This window comes from Lichenostomus cassidix, chromosome 8, assembly GCF_008360975.1.
Source record: "Lichenostomus cassidix isolate B80296 chromosome 8, HeHo_3.0, whole genome shotgun sequence".
Classification (NCBI taxonomy): domain Eukaryota; kingdom Metazoa; phylum Chordata; class Aves; order Passeriformes; family Meliphagidae; genus Lichenostomus; species Lichenostomus cassidix.
In genome coordinates, this window is record NC_139489.1 from 8,799,519 (window position 1) to 8,820,823 (window position 21,305).

The following is a 21,305-nucleotide window of genomic DNA, read 5'->3' on the forward strand; positions in this document are numbered from 1 at the left end:
TAGCTTACAGAAATTGTTTTATTATCATGCTCGTGCCTTTGCTCACTGAGAATCATACCACACTTCTACTGTGCCAATGTTTGTATTTTCAAAAAAAAAAGGTTAGTAGATAATGGCCTCAGAGTATTATCTGACAAATCAATCTATTTAAAACACAAAACAACAGATGCTGCTTTCCTTATGTATCTAAATAATTGCAAGGTACTGAGGGGTGCTGCTCTTCACAGTACAGCAAGACAATCTGTGAAAATGAGTGCAACTATATGTCATCACCATGTCTACCTTAAGCAATGGTTTATGTTTAGATGCAAATGCTCTTTGCAGAAAGCAGATCACCCAGTGAAATCCCATCAGGAGCCACTATCAGTGGTACCATCAACCATTTCTGGTAGTGCTTGTGAGACTGGGTGTAAGGTACCTATGAGATGGGTGTAGCAACCAGGGTGAACAGCAGCAGGTTTTTAAGGGATCATGTGAAGAGAGAGCAAAGAATTGGGAATCAGGAGACATGGACTATCTTCCAGGGAATGGAGTAAAATTACTGTTTAACAAGGCAAGCCATTAGTCGGAATAAAGCCAGTCAGGCTGAAATAAGAAGCATTTAATGTCTTGAATTCACTGAAGCCTGAATTCATTATAAGAGTTCCATGAAACTGTTGTAGAAATTAATAATGCAAGGAATCATTGAAAAATCAGGCAGGAGGGGTTAATGGCATTTGGAATTTAGGAGAGCTGGTTTTTTTCTAATTCTAACCCATGTTTGTACTTTCCTCTTTATCATGTCGACGTTTGCAAGCAATAAAAGGGCATTATGTGCTGGTCATTGCATCTGCTTTTGAGATAAATCTGTGTTAGCATTCCAAAGGGTCAAGGAACTCTTCCAGGGCAAACAAATTCTGGAGCACTGATGCCAGATGGTGTGTATATAAAGTGGAAAATGGGAAAAGCAATTTACTGTGCTCCTGTTCCAGGGAGAAGTATCACCCAGAAGGAAAGCAAAAGAGGTGAGAAATTACTGAGAAATTGAAGAGATCATTTTTTTCCTCTGTATAAGTTGTTTTTTATATCTGAAAAGTCTAGGTATATAGAAGAACAGCAGTGGTTATTCAGGCAAAATTATTCCAAAAAGTTAACAGGAATATTTAACTAAAGAATGAAGGATTAAATTAATAACATGTATAAAGAATAATGCATTGATTTATGTAACAAGTTTTATATTTATCTTTGTAGCTAATACTAATACAGGCTTTGTAGCCTGTACAGTCTTTAAAGAAATTTTAGTCAAAAAGACAAAATGTTTTTATCTTGCATTTTTGACCAAACTCTACAAAAGAGGCTGACCAGAAATAACTGATCAGATTCTTAAATATAAATTATCATAGCTTCAACAAAGGCAAGTATTCAATGTAATTTATCCAGATCAGGTGGTGACCACTGCTATCTCACTTGCAGTTGTATTTAATGTGTAATTTCCAAGTGTGCAAAAAACCTCTTCAGGTTTTAGAATTAATCAATATTTTCTTCAAATCTAGTGAAACATACAAATGTCTTTTGGAAGAATTAAAAATTCAGCTCAGTATAAGAAATTCAAAATAATTTTCTTAAATACTGGAAATTGTAACGTTTTCATACAAAGCCTGAAATATTGATGACTTTTATCACTTGCCACCAAACCTCAGAAATATGTAACAGAAGGGTAAGTGTTCAGTTATAAGCAGAAAGGAAGGGAGAATGTGTCTTAGTATTTCTGTGTGCATCTCTCTGAGCATATTTTATTTGATTATACATGTAGTATTTTAAATGCAGTCCTTCCTTTTAATGTTAGGAGTTCTCCTAGAAATAAAGGATGCAAACAAAGACTTCTTTCTGAACAGGAAAAAGAGCTGAAGAACAATGCTGAGGTTTGCTATCACCCTCCTTGCTGTCATAACATCATCCACCTGCCAACAATATGGATGTCTGGAAGGGGACACCCAAAAACTGAAGCCAAGTCCTGAGCCAAACATGCAAGAGTGCACTCTGTACTCTAAATGTAAGAGTGGTTTAATTTTTTCCAAATATGGTCAAGAAGTATAGCATTGTACACACTAATTGTTTTGGCAGTTCCCCTAATTTCTCAAAAATATATAAGATGCAGTATACATTTTATTTTAAAAGCTTCCTTTGCTGGCATTTTGCTGCATGGAAACCAAGAGTAAGACTCTAGGTCTTAACAAAGCCAGGTCTAAAACTCTCATTTACTTATTTTCTTTTCAAAATTCTGATGCAGTTTGTCTTTCTTGTAGTTCCATCTGCTTAAATATGTTTACAGCAAAGATTATTTTGGTTTATTGTAATTAAGTAGAAAAATTAATTGTAGCAGACACCAAATGGAAAAAGTTGAAATCAAAATTCCATTGTAAGTGAAGTACAGTACCCATTACATTTCTTCAACTCTTTTTTATTTTTTTTTATGTTTGGCAGTTTTCAAAGTTAGTATCCCTCGGGATGTGGCATTGGGCAGAACATTTGTAAAATTCTTGGGACTCTCTGGGCACAACTTCACAAAGCAGTGTTTATGCCAGTCCACCTCACTTAGCATTTACACTTTCACACCCAAAAATATTAGAATTTGAGCACATCTTCTAGTTAGTACCAAGAGACTTTATCATATTATGGTCCAAACCAGATTCATCTTACATTTTGTGTCTTCTAAATACAGTGTTAAAAAGGAATACTTATTGCAAGATCTTTGTTTTATTCCCAACAGCTTCCTGTTGCTATGCAGACTTCACAGAGCAATTGGCTCATTCCCCGGTAATTAAAGTAAGCAACAGCTACTGGAACAGATGTGGGCAGCTCAGTAAATCGTAAGTCAGCTTTGATGTTTTCTGTGTCCTGGTTCCACAGATCTGGGCTGAAGCAGCCACCAGCTGCTGATGGACATTAGGTTGCCCTAGAGATGATGTCACCCAGCCTAGCTCCCTTCACCTTTTCTCTATACCTTACCAACCTCTGACTCTTCTTCTCCTCTCACACAAACCCACAAATCCCTAAGTCTATTATATTTATGCCATTTCATCAAGACAGGGTTATGTTTTTTTTCAAGTTTGCTTTCAGTATAGAACCAGATCTAGCAATGCAAACCAGTCATAAACCCAGTAGGTTTATAAAGCCACCACACATCTGTAGCTCTCCAACCATCACCCACTAGTGAGTGTGGTCTGTAATGAATAGAGACCAGGCTTCTTCCTTTGTTTAGAAAGCACATCAACTAGATTATTAAATCTCACCAAAGAAAAGCACAAGAGTCCAGAAATGAAACGTCTGAAAATTTAGAATAAAAATTCTTGTAGTCCTGTGGGTTTTGTAACCATGAAGAATGTCTCCTTAATTAAGATTTTTAGTACCCCGTTAGATGTTAAAGCTGTGAAACATGGCAAATTATAGAAATAAAGGGATGGAAGTACAAAACAATTAAGCAAAAACAGATGTGAAAAAGTAACAGCTCTTGCCTGCCACTCCCAGGAGAGCAGCACAGTATGCGATTTTAAGCAACTTCAGCTGGGCTGTGGGAAAAATCTGAAGATTAGTGAAACTGTGAGGCTACAGCACAGACAAAGTTTTGTACTATAGTTTTAAACTACATTTTATTATTGCCTGTAATCGTTGTTGCCAGGAAAACTCAAGGCCTCAAAAGTTTACGGAAAGCTTACACAAATAGGGCTGAAATATGCATGGAAACATTTGTGCTGTAGCTGGCTGTGGTAATTGCACGGTCAGAGTCTGTACACAATGCCAGAGGAATGAGTTTCAAACTTAGGCACTAACAGGGCCAAAGGATGCTTCTCTGTGTTTTTCTCCTAATCTGTAGTATTGCATCCACATCAAAGCAGGCCTAGAAACCTGAAGCTGTAGCCTTGATGCTCACAAACAGGCTTATTTGTGGCTTTTCTCACCCACCTCAGCTGTGAAGATTTCACAAAGAAAATCGAGTGCTTTTACCGGTGTTCTCCACATGCTGCTCGCTGGATCCATCCCAACGACACTGCTGCTATTCGGGCTGTTCCATTGTGCCAAAGCTTTTGTGATGACTGGTAGGTTCAGCTTTTTAATCTAAGTATTTTTACTTAGTTTTAAAATGCCGGTGATTCAGTGGTGTTGCACCTCTCCTCTTGTTCTACTTCTTAATTTCTTGTTTGCCATCTCTAGCTTTTCTTCTGCTAAGCTGCTGTCCCCAAAATAATAACAACAACAGGCTGTGAATGCAGGGTGGAAATGCTAGGATGAGTTTAGTGACTCGGGGACAGCACTGCCCTGCTCTGGGTGAGGATGCAGTGCAGTGGCATCAGGATAGGGGAGCTCCTGCCACACTGACAGGCACTGGTAGCAACAACAGCCTGCCCACTCTTTGCAAAGTCCATGTCTGTGAGGCAGCATTTATGTAATTAGCATTTTCAATCTGAATAATTGATCATTATATGATACATTTGTTTTGTATGTATAAAATGCTCTACAAAATCAGGAAAGATGGCACTTCATGTGGGATTTCAACTAATTGAGGTAACAAATTAGCTCCATTCCTTAATTTTTCACCCTTGACCTTCTCCTGTCTATCATCACACTCTCTAAAATTTCTTCTAAAAGCCTTAATATCTGAGACAATTGCAACCAGGTAATGCTAAAATTCTTAACAGCAATGAGCAGCATAATAGCATTGAATTTTGTTTACCAAAACACAGCATCAGAGAACTACATTATTTTCCAAGTGCAAGACACGTGGTGGGACAACCCAGCACCCATCTGTCCTTAGTCTTGGGGCAGGAGCATTATATCCATATAGGGTACTGAGATTTTTCCACTGGTACTTATCCAGCATATATCTCTCCCTCCCTTTCTCTCTCCTTTCCCTCTCTGTTTTGACATGTTGGATCTTAAATTACACCACCATGGGTCATATAAACTCAGTCAGCACATTATGAATGTTGTGCCTAGTCACTGGAGTAACTTGTCTGGATGTGTGTGTGAAGCACAGCACAAACACCACAGGCTGTGTTCACACTATAGGATTATAACTGCTAGCTTTCCATTAAAGTAATGGACTGTGAATGTCTGGATCCCTTAGGCTGCTCTGAAAATCATGGAAAATCATTATGATACTTCTAAAAATGTTCAGAAAATACAGAACACAGGGCATGGTAGGGTTCTCTTGGGCTGCTCACTGCCATGCTTCCCTAGTGCTTATACAACTTGAATATTATTGTCCTGTGGATCCATTTCCATTCCCTCCAAGGGCAAAGTCATGTATGCAGTGCAGAATTTTGGTGGGATTTGTCTTTAAATATGTCTCCATTTCTTTGTGCCAGTGAAGGAAACAAGAAGCATATCTTGGATTTGTAGTGGAAGGTAGTGAGAAGGGCTGATATATTTCTTAGCTTTCCTAGAGCTTTCTCTAGCAATGAATTTTACTTCTGTGTCAAGAAACTTCATGTGCCTCAGGAACAGATTTGTCATGTGCAGTCTTCCTTGCTAAATTTTTTTAATCTTCTAAACCGAATCCAGATTATTGACCTCCTTGAAGATAAAGACTGAGACCTTGAATTTCCCTCAGTGTTATCAATCTTAAAGCTCAGAACCAAATTTTGCAGTTGGATATTAAAGCACTGGAGTTCCCAGCGAGCTTTAGAATAGATCTAATGGACGAAATGATGAAATACCATTATCTAAAACAAATGTGTCCCAAAACAGGTAGGATGAAAATCTTTACCAAACTCTTATATTGAGTGGAAGTGTGAAGATGAAAGAAAATGTGTGCTGTAAGTTTATTTTGCATCTATGAACTAGTTTAAGCCAGCTTTAGTGTATATGAGATTTATACTAAAGTGTAGATCATGGGTCAATGTTACTTTGCAAAATCCTCAGTGTTCCTCGGCATTGCCAGAACCTGCAGGCAACCAGCACTTTTAACTTTTTGCTGGAAAGTATGGTTGGGTGATTGAGAGCAGCTGCACAGGAAAAACTGACCCTTTTGCAGTATAGAGTCTCCTAGCAGAGAGCAGGATCTGCTCTAAACAAGTCCTGAGCAATGATCTACTGCCTCTTTTGCTGCCACAGATGCCTGGCCTGAATCAAAAATGTACTGCATGCTGGTCTGTGTGCCTGCCTAATGCCAATGTCAAACCCATTCCCTCACCCTGCTTAAGGCCTGAGGCTAGAAAAGAGCCTGGACAGAATTCCCACTCTTTCTGGTGATTTAAAGTAAGATTTTTTCATGTTCTATTCACTGGAGTCCCTTTAGCATGCTGTAGCACTGCTGGTGATGTGACCTACTTTCTCTACGTACTATGAGTGTGCCTGCTGCATACTGTATGTCTTTGTGGCCAGAAATGCACAGAGTATTCTGAATGAGCAGTGACTTAGTTTAAAAGAAATTCATTTGACTACCTTGGGGCCTTCCTTTTCTTCCTATTGTTTCAGGATTCCTAGCTCTCACTGGTCCTTAAACTATTGTTTTTGAAAGAGCCCGATGTACAAGTCATTCTCTCATTCACCTGTGAATGGGCCCTGTGCCCTATAAAAGAGAAAGAGCTAATTATAAAAAAATACAGGGAAAAAGGCTTTTAAATAAAAATATCCTGCTCATTGTACAAAGGGATCTAATGTCTTCAGGGAGGATCTTTAAAGTATTTATGTTTCTCACAGGTTTTAATTAATGTTTGAAGAAACAGCTTATGGGTTTCTGGACAGCAGAAATTAGGCTATTCACAAATCATGAATTTTCATAAACTTGACTTCATAATTACTTCCACTGGGATAAAGAAAAACTCCTAACAATAGTGTTATGCCTTGCCACCTGCTTATAGAACACACCACAGTCATAATTGTGATTAGGAAAAATTTCATCTGACAAGTAAATAAATCATGTTGAAAAAAAATAAAAACACTCCAATAAATATATGTTATTCAGATTCCTGAGGAAACCAGATGCATACCATAAATATTAATTTAACAAATTTAAGCCTTTATTTCCAGCAGAGCCTCTACCTCTGACAGCAGATTTGGTGATGAATCCATTAAGAGTACATGTCTTCTGACCCTGAGCTGTTTAGTTCAGGCCCTGGTTGCCTTCCACCTGTTGTTGCCCTTTCTCCCTCCATAAAGCCCAGAAAAACAGTGTGAAGGTTCTGCAGATATGCATCTTCTGACCTTCCTGCATTTGCAAATCTACTGCAGGATCCAGTTCTTGTAGTCTTGTGACCATGTGACAGCCCACAAATTTAATTTTAAAATCGAAGGCTGCAGCCCACATGATATCAAAACAGTTTTGAAACATGACCCTGCAGATTAAAAACAACAAACAGAAAATCTATCCAAAGACAATAATTACAAATATCATGCTGAACAACGTTAACTTTTTGGAAGCTCTGCCTCATTGTTTTAGCACTCTCAGGTACTGGTGTGAATAGTTCTCCAGAAGCCAATGAAACTAACTTTAAGTAGATGTTAACTGATTTGCAGAAAGTAGTCCTTAAGAATGGTAAGAGCCAAAAAGTACAACATAAAAGAGAAGTGGAAGGGAGGAAATTAGGTAGGATAATGGTAAATTATGAAATCTCTCATCACATAGACCAGTGAGAACTCTACTCATTCCAGGCCATTTATAGGTTTTTTTATATGTTGCCTCTCACAAGTTAAAAATAATCTAAAATTTAAGATTTTAGACCTATACCCTACAGGACTCTTATCTTTTCTTTTCCTTTGAATTTCTTCAAAGATGTCATTTTGAGGATGACAGCCTATTAGTTCATGTGATCTTGTTGTTTGTGGAATTTCCTTATTTCAGTGCACATTCCCCATAGCAACTCCCTTGCCTGGGAAACATCATTCTTCTTCTCTCATATTAATTCCTAAATACAAACTTTCCCCACATCTCCTTCAAGTGACAGCTCACCCTTAGCATACCTATGCTCTGTCATGATACTGAACTGCAGCATTCACGAAACTCCCTCCCTCCCAGGATTTCCTCCCCTAAGTAGTATCATCTAACCAAGCAGAAAACACCCACAACATGAGCCCTTTGCTTAAGTCTGTGAGGATAAAAGGTGGTGAGTTAGTTTTCATGGGAATTTAGGTCTTCCTGGCCAGCTCAGAGTTTATGAACCTGTCAAGCTAACATAATGTGCACATTTCTTTAAGATCTGTTGCTAAGCTGCACTGAAATCACACCACATTACCAACACAGCCCCTGGACACCTCTTTGAGTTGAATCTGGGTCCACTGAAAAATGTAAGAGAAGTAACTGTATCTTCCACACTAATCTCCATGAAGGTATGAAGCCTGCAAAGATGATTCCATATGTGTTCGTAACTGGCTGACAGACTGGGAATGGGATGAAAGTGGAGAAAACCACTGTAAGAATAAATGTGTTCCATACAGTGAGGTAAGAAAACCTGATCAACTGAAGCAGAAAATATGGCATTAGGAGTTCTTTATTTTTTTTCCTGAATATATGGGAGTAAAATGCCTTTGGTAAATTATTTTTACTTCAGCAGTTTCAAGCCATTCCTACATTTTTAAGTATACAAATTTTCAAACATTCATTTTTATGTATGGCACTTACTCTAGGTAGGTATACATTTAATTGATCATTTTCATTCCACTTATGAAATGAACGTTCAAGAAGCACTGATATTTTAACCACAGTGGGATTTAGAAAATAAAAGATAAAATAACTTTGTTGATACAGAGACACTGTGATGCATTTCACAAGGTTCCTTACACAATATGGGGCCCTACACACCTCTGTCTTTTTAAATTGGAATGTAAATTCCCAAACCACTTGAGAATTTTTAAGGTCTTCTTGCCTATTAGGTATCTTTGCCCTTTTCTCTATTTTACCATGTCCTTCTCCATCCCATCTTTCTGAGAATGTTTATAGGTTGGATAACTAATTTTATGAGCAAAAGTGTATAAAATGAGAACTGACAAGACTTACAGGAGTAAGGTTGCCTGGAACCTGATCTACTGACCTTTCCAGAGTCAGGCAGGATTTTTCTCATTACTCAAGCAAGTTTAGCATCAGAGCAATATAATACAGTTCAAAAGTGTACTTGAATATTTTTAACAGTTGAACTTCACTGAGTCCATTAAATACTGCCCAAATTGCAGAAGTAAACAAAATTAAACTGAAGTGCTTAGGGACTGGTATTAAGGCTTGCAAAATCATTGTCTTGAAATCAAGTGCATGTACTTCCAGAAGTCAGTTCAGCAACTAACATAAGTTGAAGACACAGTCCAGTTAGTGCAGGATTGCTGTCTGCCTTGCAAAAGTGACACTAATCAGCAGGCTCAGGAAGGTGGCCAAAAACAAATGAGCTGTGGAAACTTACAGCTTAGTTTCCCAGATGTGCTAAATCATCAGTAGTTCCAGATGAAGTGAAAAACAAAATTATAATCTCTGTAAATAATCTCCAGTCTCTGTTCAAACTGTCCCTGTTTCAGAGATAGGAGTTTTTAACCTTGAGTTCCCTTGTACTTATTTCTTAAAGAAAATATACCATCTGCAGGGGAAAACATGCAGCAAATTCTGAGGTCTTATCACTTGAAGCCAGACACAGCTATTCCTAAACTAAATGGAACCACACCCTAAACTGCCCATGTTTTCCACCAAAAATAGGCTTGCATGGTAAGTAAGCATAAAGATGAAATTTTTGCAGAGAAATTTAAAAAACACATTTCCCATATGAAAATTAGGTGATATACAAACACTAGACTGCCTTGGTTTGGACTCAACTCACGGAAGGGTTCTCACACATCAGAGCACAGTAGGCAGACCCTTCCTTTTTTCACACAGAGGAGCAATCAGCAACCGTACATGTGACAAATGCAAGTGGTTCTAAGGCCCATTTGGGACAACTGCTGAATAAAGAACAAATGCTGAATATTAAGGATGCACAACTGACCATGGCCAGCTTTAACCTTGCCATTATTCTCCCAGCTGGGTGCTCCCCAAGCAATTTTTATGCACAGACTAGGACATTTTCCAAGAAGCTTAAGAGTCAGAATCCTTTGCAGTAATTTAGGGATATGTTGGGTAAATGGGCTGTGTGCTCTATTTGTTTGCTGCACCATTCTGACTATGCTCTGATCTTTAAGGAGAATTAGGAGGAAGGTCAAAATAAAATTACCAGTTTGGCAAGTAAAAGAGCACAAACATGTTACAGAACCTGTGAGACACAAGTATCATGTAGTTGTATCTCTTGCATAAAGACCCTAAACAAACCCACATGACAGGCTTTAATACTTTCTGGAATGATTAGCTAAGAGCAGTGGAAAATCAGGAACTGCACAGGAGCTGGAAGAGAATATCTAATGCTACTTAAAATCATAGGGATAATGGGAAGGAAAGACTTAAGATCTGCCTGCCCTGAGAACACAAGGAAAGAACTAGATAGAGGGAGCTTTCCTTTTCTGACCCTGCTCCCGGTGCACTATGCAACCTCTATACTCCTTCTCCAGCACCTGCAGCATCCTTGGTGCAAGCCCTGGCTAGAGATGGTATGAGCTGAAAAGCTGTTTTAAAGACAACAGAGTCTTTGAGGCTATTTGGAATGGACTCTGTATTACTCATGAAAGATAGTTTTTTAAGGCAAAAGTCAATAATTTTGCATATGGGGAAACAGGGAATGTAAGAAGAACTTGTTGTCTTCTTACATCGAAGAACAAAAATAACTGAAGCAGAAGAAGGACTACAGATACCCAATTTCAATTCTGCATAATAGTCTTGAATCTGTAATCGTTTTTTGGGGGGATGTTTGCACACAAAGCAATTATCCCAACACAAAGAATTATCCCAACACAAAGACAGGGCACCTGCTCTGAGATTCACAGTGTCAGATCTTTGTATGAGCTGGTGATGATGGTAAACCAGCAGAACATCCAGGAATTACAGCAGTAAGATAAACACTGTAGGACTCAGGATCATGGGCAAGGATTACTTGTACTATTACAGATAAAACACAACTTCCATCAGAGAGATGCTGGTGACGTGGTCAAGGTGAATCAGGCAGCAACAGAGCCCAGTGGTGCTGCTGCCTGACCCACAGTTTCAGTTACTAACACTCCTACTCCTTAATTTCCAAGGCTTCTATTCCTGCCACCACTCCCATCCTCAATCTCATTCTTAGCTTTGCTTCTGGGAGTACCTAAAGTTTCTTTTTCGGAAAGAGAAAAGATTGAACCTCAACCACAAACACATGGGAGAAATGCAGGGAAGATAAAGTGTACATAACTGAGTGCTTTGTGTCTGGACATGATAACTCTTAAGCTAATATTCTTTAGACAAACTCAAGCTGGGTAGGCAGAAGGTTGTCACCATGTGAGCTCAGCAAACAAGCAGTATCTTTATTGCGTGGTTGACAGGCCCTATGACACAGGAGTTACAAAATGCTGTAGTACCAAGAACAGAACAGGTTCACTTGACGAGAGTACAAGAAGCTGCAACTCGCAGTTTCTTGAGCCAGAAGGGCCATTGCCCCACTGGAAAAAGCACATTGGAAGCTTGACACAAACTTACTCTCTTCAAGCAGTTGTTAAATTATGTCTCTTCTCTTTTCCTGTGAGGTCCTCCCCAGCCATGAAGTACATTGCAGCAGGCACAATGAGATCCCTCAGAGCTGTGACTCCACTGGGCTGTCTCTGCCCTGTAAATAAAAACATTCCCATATTCAAAGCACTGCTGGCACTTTCAGCACTACTCAGATTTCAAGGCATGTCAGAGTGTCCTGACATGCTACAAGTTGCACAGGCTCTCTCACACAGCTTTGGACTGTCAGCCTCAGAGAGCTGCTGGGCTGTCAGCCCGAAGGTGGAAACAATGGGTGGCTGTTGAGTCCTGCACTTTGTGTAACCACTTGCTTTCACAACAGGCAAATCCCTTTTGCCAGTTGTGGGAGTGGGTAACTTTTTAGATATCTCAGAAGAGATGAAGCATAGCACACAGCAAGAGAGTAAATGAGTGCAGACGGCATTTTTATAACCAATTTTTTATAAGTGATAAATGTTTATCAATTTGATACAAACTGGTTTTAATTCAATTATTTTTAAACGTAACTGAGGCATTTCTTATTTGACATGCAGATGTACGCGAATGGGACTGACATGTGCCAGAGTATGTGGGGGAAGTCATTTAAGGTGAGCGAATCCTCCTGCCTCTGCTTGCAAATGAACAAGAAGGACACAATTGCAATCAAGTATCTCCTCTCCGAAAGCTCAGAGGAAAGCTCTAGCAGCAGCAGCAGCAGCAGTGAGGAACATGCCTGCCAAAGTAAACTCCTGAAGTTTGAGAAACTAAAGAGGGAGGAAGGTGAACAGACAAGATAAATGCTAGTGGATGTATGTCAGGACAAGAGAAATCGTCGTGGAAGCTGGGCTCGGGGCATCATGCTAGCCTGCTTTATCCCTTGCTTTCTTAGAACATAATAAATCAATGGCTGGTTGTATTAATCTTTCTCTGATGTTTTTGCATCTGCATCACAAAGCTCCAGACAGGTTAGCACAGGTATAATCTTGTGATTTGAACTGAACAGCCTGAAGAAAACATCTCGGGGTTGACTTTCAAAGAGAAGAGGCACAGGCAGCCCCTGTTGACTTAAGGTGGAACAGTGAGAACTGGAGTCCTCTGGGAGGTCATGCCTGCTAGTAATGCACTAAATCTTCAACCCAAACACTTCACTGGCACAGGCACAGCACTCCTGTCATGAGTTCCTCTGTGCCTGGCTCCACTCAAATAAAGAAGAAATCTTCAGGCAGAAATAGGTCAGTGAGCCTGGCTACTGACCACTGAAAATGTATTTATTTTGTATCTTAAAAACAGGGCTTTATGGTGTACCACATAAATCCCTGGATCCAAATATTGTCAGTATATAGCATGCACGGTCTGTTGCACAGGGCTTTTACCTTAAGCAAGAGCAGTAGGAAAGTCTTCTACAATATATAAATTTAAGGCATAATTTTGAGTGCAATTATTCCCACTGAATTATTCTAAACATAATGATCTCTGACAAACCAAAGTGTCAGGGACAGCCCTAGTCAGGTTTTTCACATCAGTAATTCTGCTTCCTAGCATCACTGTTACAGTCAAACTAAAAACAAAATCTGCACCAGTCCCAGAAGGATTTATCAGGTAAAGGATTAATGAAATCCTGCTTTCAGTTATCTGTCCATACTTCCTCTGACATCACTGTAGAGTGGACAGGTCTGTGCCATTCTATACAGACATTTTCAGTGCCATCACCACAGAAACCATGAGAAGATTTGAATTTGAGGGTCACATTATCAGACTGTGAAAATCAGCATCATCTTGGTGCTTCCAAGGATCTGGTTGCCTTACAGCATTTCAGGATCTGGTCCACAGTTAAAACAATGACTTGGCACATCCTGTTAAACTGGGAGAATCTTAAAAATCTAATGCACTTTCTTCACTGAGCTGTTTATTTATTGGAATGGTTTCACACAGCTGCAATAGTAATGCTAAACCCATTAGGTCATGCTCTGCTTCCAACCAGCTTCTCAGTACATTTAACAATGGACTAATTCCTACCAGCATTGAATTGTCTTCAGAATGATACTTTGCCACATCTGTATTTGTGCTAACTCAATTTGTCAGTTCTACTGTTAGAAAAGGAAGAACAAGAATTTAGTCTTCTGTAAAGCTCTGACAGTCCTTTTCTCCTCCTATTTCACTAACTGCTCTTTCCTGTCCTTCTCTATTGCACCTGAATCAGAGCAGAAATTTTCCTGCATTTTACTTTGCTATGCTCAAAATTCAAGAATTAATTATCCCCTTTCATTGCCCTAACACCAACGTTTTCTGTATTGCCATGGACAAACATTTTCTTCATGTTTTTTGTTAAGTATAGCAGAATTGTTTCTGCCTGTGTCTCTGCTTTTTTTCTTCCCATTCCATTTTTTTCTCTTTGCTCTGACTAAATTACCCTTGAAATCACTCTCAACAAACAACTCCTCCGTGCTTAATTCCAGGATGACACATAAGACTGGTTATTGCATGCTTTTAAAGAGCATTGGGTCCTACTGCAAGATAAAGGACCAAGACCATTTTCCTCCTATTTATCACTTTCCCACTGACTTGTGATGCACCCTAAGCAAAACATTTAACTCTTTTGTGACCCAAATAATTTTGCAAAGCTACCATATTTCCTCTTTAGGTAATCTCTTTTCTAGGATAAAAATTCAAGAACTTCTCAGTTGTTCCTGTGGGAGAGTTTTCCAGTCCACAGCTCCCTGGTCCCAGAGGTGTGAACAGCGATCTTAGCTCTCAGGCTCATTGCTTTCCACTTGCTTGTATTACAAAAACTTCACATTAATATACCAATCTTCTTAAGCCACTGGTTTGCTCTGTCTAGTTGCTTTATATAAACAGTAATTTACACCCTAAACAACCTTTGTGACTCTCAGAAGTGCTATCAGTGTGTATTTTAAATTTACAGGAAGACTAGGATAAGTCAGGTAAAGCAAAATGAAAAATAACACAAGTGACTAAAAAAACTACAACAATACACTGTGAAGGTAACCAGGGAAAAGAAAGATCCAAGTTACTGGTGGCTGCAGACATCTCCAGTTAATGCTGCCCTGATTAGGTCAGTGCCTCTATGCATCACAGCCCAAAAGCACACATCCTGCCTCTGGAGCCATGCTGGCCCAGCCCACTGAAATGGCTCTGTATTTAGTGACATTAGGCTTGACTAAGATCTTTATTAAAATGTCAACATGGTAGTCAAATGCTTTGTGAAATAGGTTGAGAAATATGTTCCTACGCCAATCTGAGGAAACAGATTTAAAACCCTTATCAATAAATTAAACTTGACTTGTCAACAAGACAGTGTTGATAAAAATAAAAATTATTGCCAATTATTGACTTATTTACAACCTAAGAATCAGCTTTTGTCCTCTACTACTTGGGCCTGGTGTCATGTTAACCAGCTAACCTGGGTCATCCTGATTGTTCTGTTTGTTTAATTTTCTTTCCTTAAACATTGGCAGAATACTGTGAGCCTTCTGAAATTTCACTGACATGCCAGGATTTCTTACAAATTAGATCTCCCATGACAGTTCTGTTAGAGTTCTTTAGTATGTTACCTTAGCCAACTGCTTTAAAATTATGAATGTTACTTATTATGGTGATGATGATGAACCTCATCCTTAATTAACTGCAGACTGAGAAGGATTTCATCATACTTCTGTAATACAAATACTCCATCCAGCATATATTTCAATACTAAGCATTATTAACAAAACTTGCCCACTGTTCATTGTGCCATTGCAAGGCTTTCTTCCTCAGGCCACAATTTCTTGTAGTACTTTTAGAGTCCTCACTCTTATTTTTGTAGTTCATAATTTTCCATGGATATTGATTGCCATATAGTCTTCCTTTTTAAAAAATAATAATCATCGGTAATTATGATATTTTCAACTTCTGTTGCATTTTTCATGTGCAGGTTTCACTCAAAAATTTCATAAATATTCATTAATCTTCAAAATATACCTGAGAAGAAAATAAGTAGTGAGAAACAAACTTTGTCAGTGGGAGAGACTTAAAAAAAGACTTATCACTGCAAGTATTGCAGAACTAGGACTAGCACAGACAAGTTCTGTTTCAGTCATTTTTCACATTGCAAATGGAGCTGCACTTTGTAAGATGATCCTCAGAAAAAAGCTATTATGTTAAATTATTATGCAAAAGTTATTATGCAAAAATTATAGAATCACAGAATTGTTCAGGTTTGAAAATACCTTTAAGATCATTGAGTCTGATGCTCCAGGCTTTTATGAAATAAAAGAGTACAAAAAGCTTGAGCATTCAAAAAACAAAACAAATTATTAAACAATGCATTCCCATGAACCTTGAAGGATAATGAAATGATACAAATAATAACTGTTGCACTATTTAAGACAAATAATGTCAAACAAGCTAATTTGCCTTGCTGAGAGACAGCCAGTCTGAACTGAAGGGGAAAGCTGTAGGTTAGATCTGACTTTTTACATTTTTTGATAACATTTATGTAATATTCTGATAAGTAATCGGAGAAAACCAAAATGCAAATTAAATCCCCATACTTGTTTAAAAATATATTAATATATTACTATGAGTAATATATTAATATATATTGTTGTCATTTAACTTGGACAGATCTTCTTTTAGTAATCCCAAAGGGTCTGTTTTGATCCATTCAACCTTTATGTTTTCCTAAACAATGAAGTATAGATTTTGCAGGCACATTGAAGGACAAGATTAGAATAAAAATTATCTTTCTATCCCAAGAACTAGACCAAGCCTCCAAAGGTGAAATTCTAAAAAGGGAGATGAAAAATGCTTGCACTGAGGAAAGGTAAATCATTGGAAAAAATCATCCAGGGAAATACATGACAAAGCAACAGCCGAGCAGCCAAGGAGTTGGGATGCTTAGTAGCAACCTATGCCATTTACAGCTGAAATGTTATGTGGAAGATCTTCTAATCTTTCAAGGCTTCAGTATATGCAGAGCCCTGGAAGTCTTGACTCACCAAGCAAGCAGATGCAGGACCTACAGACATCCTACTAACAGTTACTCAGAGCTGGTGACGTATCTCACATTCCACTGAGGCGCTGCTTCTGGAATGACCCCACTGCATCACCCAGGCTGTGGAATGTGGTGGGTATCAGACAGAGTTTAACTCTATCTATCTTCCCAATGAAATCAGCTCACAAGCTCTGTCAACACAAGTGCAATATGTTCTAGAAGAAAACATGCTCCTGGTATATATCTAATGACTATATAATTTAAAAGGAATAAAATTAGCTGGATTTAAGCACATCTTCTGGTTATTTTCACTCCTTTTTTTCTGTTCCAAAGTTTTGCATAACTTGGAGTTACTTTAAAAAAAATGCCACATGCTCCAGACAGCTCAGCTCTGTTGTGTGTTTGCTCTACTTTATTATCCAAGGAAACACTGAGATTTAGACAAGAAGAGTTAAGTAAAGAGTCCAAAAAGCATTAGGGTTTGGATTACAATTTGAAACATTTCCAAACTTTACTAATGGCAAGACTGAATTCCCCCATGCCTGAAGACTGATAGTTTTCAAGCACAACTCATTTTTCCTTTTGGCAAAAAGAGACCTGCACCTTTGATACAGTCACCCTAGAGAGCAGATCTAATTCAGTGTGAAGCTGCAGGTCAGCTCGAGACTACAGAGAAAAAAGACCCAAGCTATGAAATCAATCATCTGCTTCAAATAAGTGTGAGGACCCAGTCAGGATCAGACCTCAACAATCTGGCAGCTTTCAACATCTCCAAGACAAAGTTGCAGCGATTCCCTACTACTGAGATTTATCTTCAAAGAGAAATGAGGGAGGAAACCCTCTCTGCTGCTAAAGGGAAGCTTGCTTCCCTTTAGCTACTAAAAGCATATCTCTTCTGCCTCTGTTTTGATCACCAACTGCTATCTGAGTCCTAGTATTTTTTGGCCTCCTTCCTTGGAAATGCAATGAAGTCTCTGTGGAGTTCGCCTTGGTTCCCCTCTCAGACAGCTGTGACTAATTCAATGTTCAAGCTCTTGAGTTAATTCTCTCATTAGATCACTTTCCTTCTTCATGGAATGATTATTCCCATGGGAGAAATGAGAAAGACTAAAACAATATTGTGCGAGTATCTGACACACTGCATCCAGGATGTTTACTTTAAATCAAATTGCCTGGAATTGCTCCAGATCTATGGCTTAAACACAAGAATCTTCTTAAGTGGTGGGGAACTGTAGCCATGCATGTTTCACAACATTCCCTGTTTCACTGGAATTCCTCCAAACTTCCTGCTAGGTAAGTGTACCCAGAACACAAACCTCTCCACACAAGTAGGTCAGGTGACAGGATTCTTTCATTGCTAGGGCATACTTTAAGACTGAAAAAGGTATTTTCCTCATTTTTTTATTTTTTATCACACACCAATCCCCTTGCCACCTGATGCTACTGTGAAGGCGAAGCCTGGAGTGCACAGCAGTGAAATTACTGCCAGTGCTCCTGAAATCACAAGCCAATATCTGTGCATTACTCACTGGGAATGTCACAATCCCTGTGAAGGCTCAGATGTGTTCCCCACTTTTGCTGCCTGACAAATGGCTCCCCAGGGCATGGCTCGTCACTGGAAGGCAACATTCTCTACTGGATGCCAGCACAGCCTATGCTGCAGCACCTTTGGTGTGATGTGGATACTCAGGAGAGTTTCTCAATCCCCATCTCAAGACTCTAAGCCAGTCTGGACTGACAGCTCTGATACCAGGCTGTTACCTTAATGCCACCTTTACCTCAAGCCAAATTACAGTGAAAATAGTAAAAATACTTAATTACAAATTTCAAAATAGACAAAAAAGTTCACAAAGGCTTCTAAAGATGAGAGAAGTGAGAAGAGAAGAGAAGAGAAGAGAAGAGAAGAGAAGAGAAGAGAAGAGAAGAGAAGAGAAATGAAGCACTCAGCATGGCACGGCCCTGAGCTTCACAGTTTCCCAAGCCATTAACAGTTCAGCTGACAAATGGACAGAGCCATCACCACCTTGCTGGTAGTGTGAAAACTTAAATGTTTTCACACAAGCCCTGTATTGTGGGGCTGCCTCTACAGAAAGACTGTCTTTGGGGACCCCTCTTGCTCTCTGTCTTTGGGTCAATTCCAGTTCAGACCTCTACCCTACACACACATACACACATATTCATCAAAATTCATTAACCCACACAGGAGTTAAGGTAATAGCTCTTGGGCCTGGCCCAAACCTGTCAAGAGAGAGTGTTCTCATGCCTGGCTTGAGTCTGGAAAATGTGTTATCTCCCTGTGAAGCACAAACCACTCAGTTAGGAACATTCAGACCCTGAAGGGAAGCTTCTTTATCCACTGAAGCTTATGTATCACGTGAAAGCATAAGCTGACAACAGGTTTATGAAGATATCTAATTAGAATATAGTGTCTTTAGCTCATTAGGAGCTTTTGACTGAGTAGACAAACACTATAAGCAGTTGTGATTATCACCATTGGAGTGATAATGGGGTAAACCAATGCTGTCTTTGAGAAATATCTTACAAGTACCCAGGCAACCTCTTCTCTCCTCCACGTTGAGAGTGTGAAGTCCAGCAGTCTGCCTTGTCTTACCCCTACAAGGAGCTGCACAACAACACTCCACGAGCTGCTCATCCACAGACTGCTGATCTACATCATTGCTTTTGGGCATGCAATGACATCCAGAGTAAATGGGACTTCTGGGGAAAACCTAGATCTTAACAGAGACAAGGTGTCTTTGGAAGTGTAAGAGATGTAGCTTAGTGCATTGCAGATGCTTCCATTCCTCATGAACACTTGGTGGCTCTGCAATTCTGCAATTTTGGCTTCCCTGGGAGAAGTTTGAGCTCAAATCCTTATGGAACTTAGGGTAGTGGAGCAAAAATTGTTGTATCTTTTGAAGGTTTTGTGACCTGCACACCAAAACAAAAAGTAAGCTCCTTTCCATTTTGGTGAGGCTGTACAACACCTCTCCTCTGATAGATCCAGTGCATTACAATACGAGTAACAACTATAGTGGGTAATTAGTAACGAAAATGGCAACTGTCTGTACCACTGAAAGGTTATAGCAGATGCCTTACTACAGAGGGCAAAGTGCAGAGACACAGTTTGGACAGGAAGAGATTTCATACCCACTAAACTGGGGGAGGGATTAGACCTGGCACATTCTGGTTGTCATGGAAAGTGGCTCCCTATCACAAAACATCCCATGGGATTTGATGTACCTACAAATAGTCACGACCTGAGTTTCATGTCTCCTCTGCAACAGAGAATTTTAGCAGCCAAGTATGGTCAGGAGTTTTAAGTCAAAATGGTCCCCAAAACTGCAAGTGTAATGGATAGGTTCTGACAAGAAGCAGTGAGGCAAAACTGCACATTCAAATAAATTATCCTTCTAGGTTTTAGGGTGGGTGTTTTGATTTTTTTTGTTTGTTTTTTCGGGTTTTTTAAGACTAAGAGCTCTCCATCTATATGGAGTTCAGGGGGGAAAAAAAAGACAAATCACACTGTAAGAGAGAAGAGGTTCAGCATCCGCACATGCAACACCTTTCAGCCTCCCGATTTTGTTAATGCTCTAATACGTCACCCTGCAGTCCCGGTTTTATTGATGTTCCAATACATGTCCCTGCGGTAACAGCGGCACCTGCAGGATTCGGGAAAAGCGGCACAGACACCTCCGTCGGCTCCGCAGAATATCATCCCGGCATCTGGAAAGGTTTCTCTGAGAACCCTTCTGCCAGGTAAATCTGAGCAGCCGTGTGCCTCTGTGGGACAGGGGTTTTTCAAGAGAAAGCCTGAACAGTTTTTTGTGAGGTTCTTCTCACTGTTTTGGCACCTTCTGTGCAGGCGTGGGTGGTGAGATGTTGAGGAGCACAGGGAATGCCTCTTTTTTTGTCACCTGTCCTATAATGACAGTCAGCATCCAGCTGGCTTATTGGCAAATACATTTTTTAGAGCCTAGTTAATTCAAATTGAAGACATTTTAAATTCCTTCACTACAGTGACTGCCATTCTTGGTGTTGGTTAATCAAAAGGCCTCCTCATTACGCAGTGCAATTTCGCACTGTCAAAGGTACTTTCAGACTTATTCTGAAAGTTTACAGTGTGTTTTGGGAGATTCACAACAGTATATGGGAGCATTAGCTCCATCTTGTACAGCTCCTGTGTGGCCACAGAAGATACCCACTGGGGGCAGAACTATGACCCACTGCACAGGCCTTTAGGGCAAAATTAGCTCTCTCAGCAATGCTATTTTGTGTCCATAAATTTGGTGCTATGGTGTGAAATCCTAGTGCTGGCCAAGAGTCTAACAGCTGACATCAGCCAGCTAGCGAGCCACTGGCATTTAGGAGAATTCTAAGCCTTTTACTCACAGGCCACTTCCGATGAATAAAATGTCAGCGCAAGAGGGGTCTGGTTTCTTTTACTGATGCATCAAAGAAAGAAAAACCTCAATGCATTTTTCAGCCGAGCCTAAAATTTATATAGTTATATCAGCATGCATCCAACTGCGTGTGCTTGCAGAAACCTTCTCTCTAGATCTATGTTTTCTATGGGTATTTTTTTAACACCAACTTGAAATGTAATTAGAATGTAATGCTGATGAACAGAGAAACCAATAGCCCCCAGAGGGTATCATGATTCAGATTCTTTCCAGAAGTACATTTAAAAGTTATTACAATGAAATGCAGAATCATGAGAAAAGCCTGAGGGGCCATGACCATTGTAAC

General features: G+C 39.5%; 1 protein-coding gene across 1 annotated transcript; it reads left to right on the forward strand.

The window, feature by feature from the left end:
* The first annotated feature begins 884 nt into the window (after window positions 1–884).
* LOC146433773 (riboflavin-binding protein) lies at window positions 885–12,483 on the forward strand. Its single transcript, XM_085067713.1, has 6 exons — window positions 885–1,004; window positions 1,875–2,032; window positions 2,750–2,849; window positions 3,948–4,076; window positions 8,308–8,419; window positions 12,118–12,483. The coding sequence occupies exons 2-6, from the start codon at window positions 1,894–1,896 to the stop codon at window positions 12,358–12,360; spliced, it is 723 nt and encodes a 240-aa protein (XP_084923839.1). The 5' UTR covers window positions 885–1,004; window positions 1,875–1,893; the 3' UTR covers window positions 12,361–12,483.
* Window positions 12,484–21,305: the final 8,822 nt, after the last annotated feature.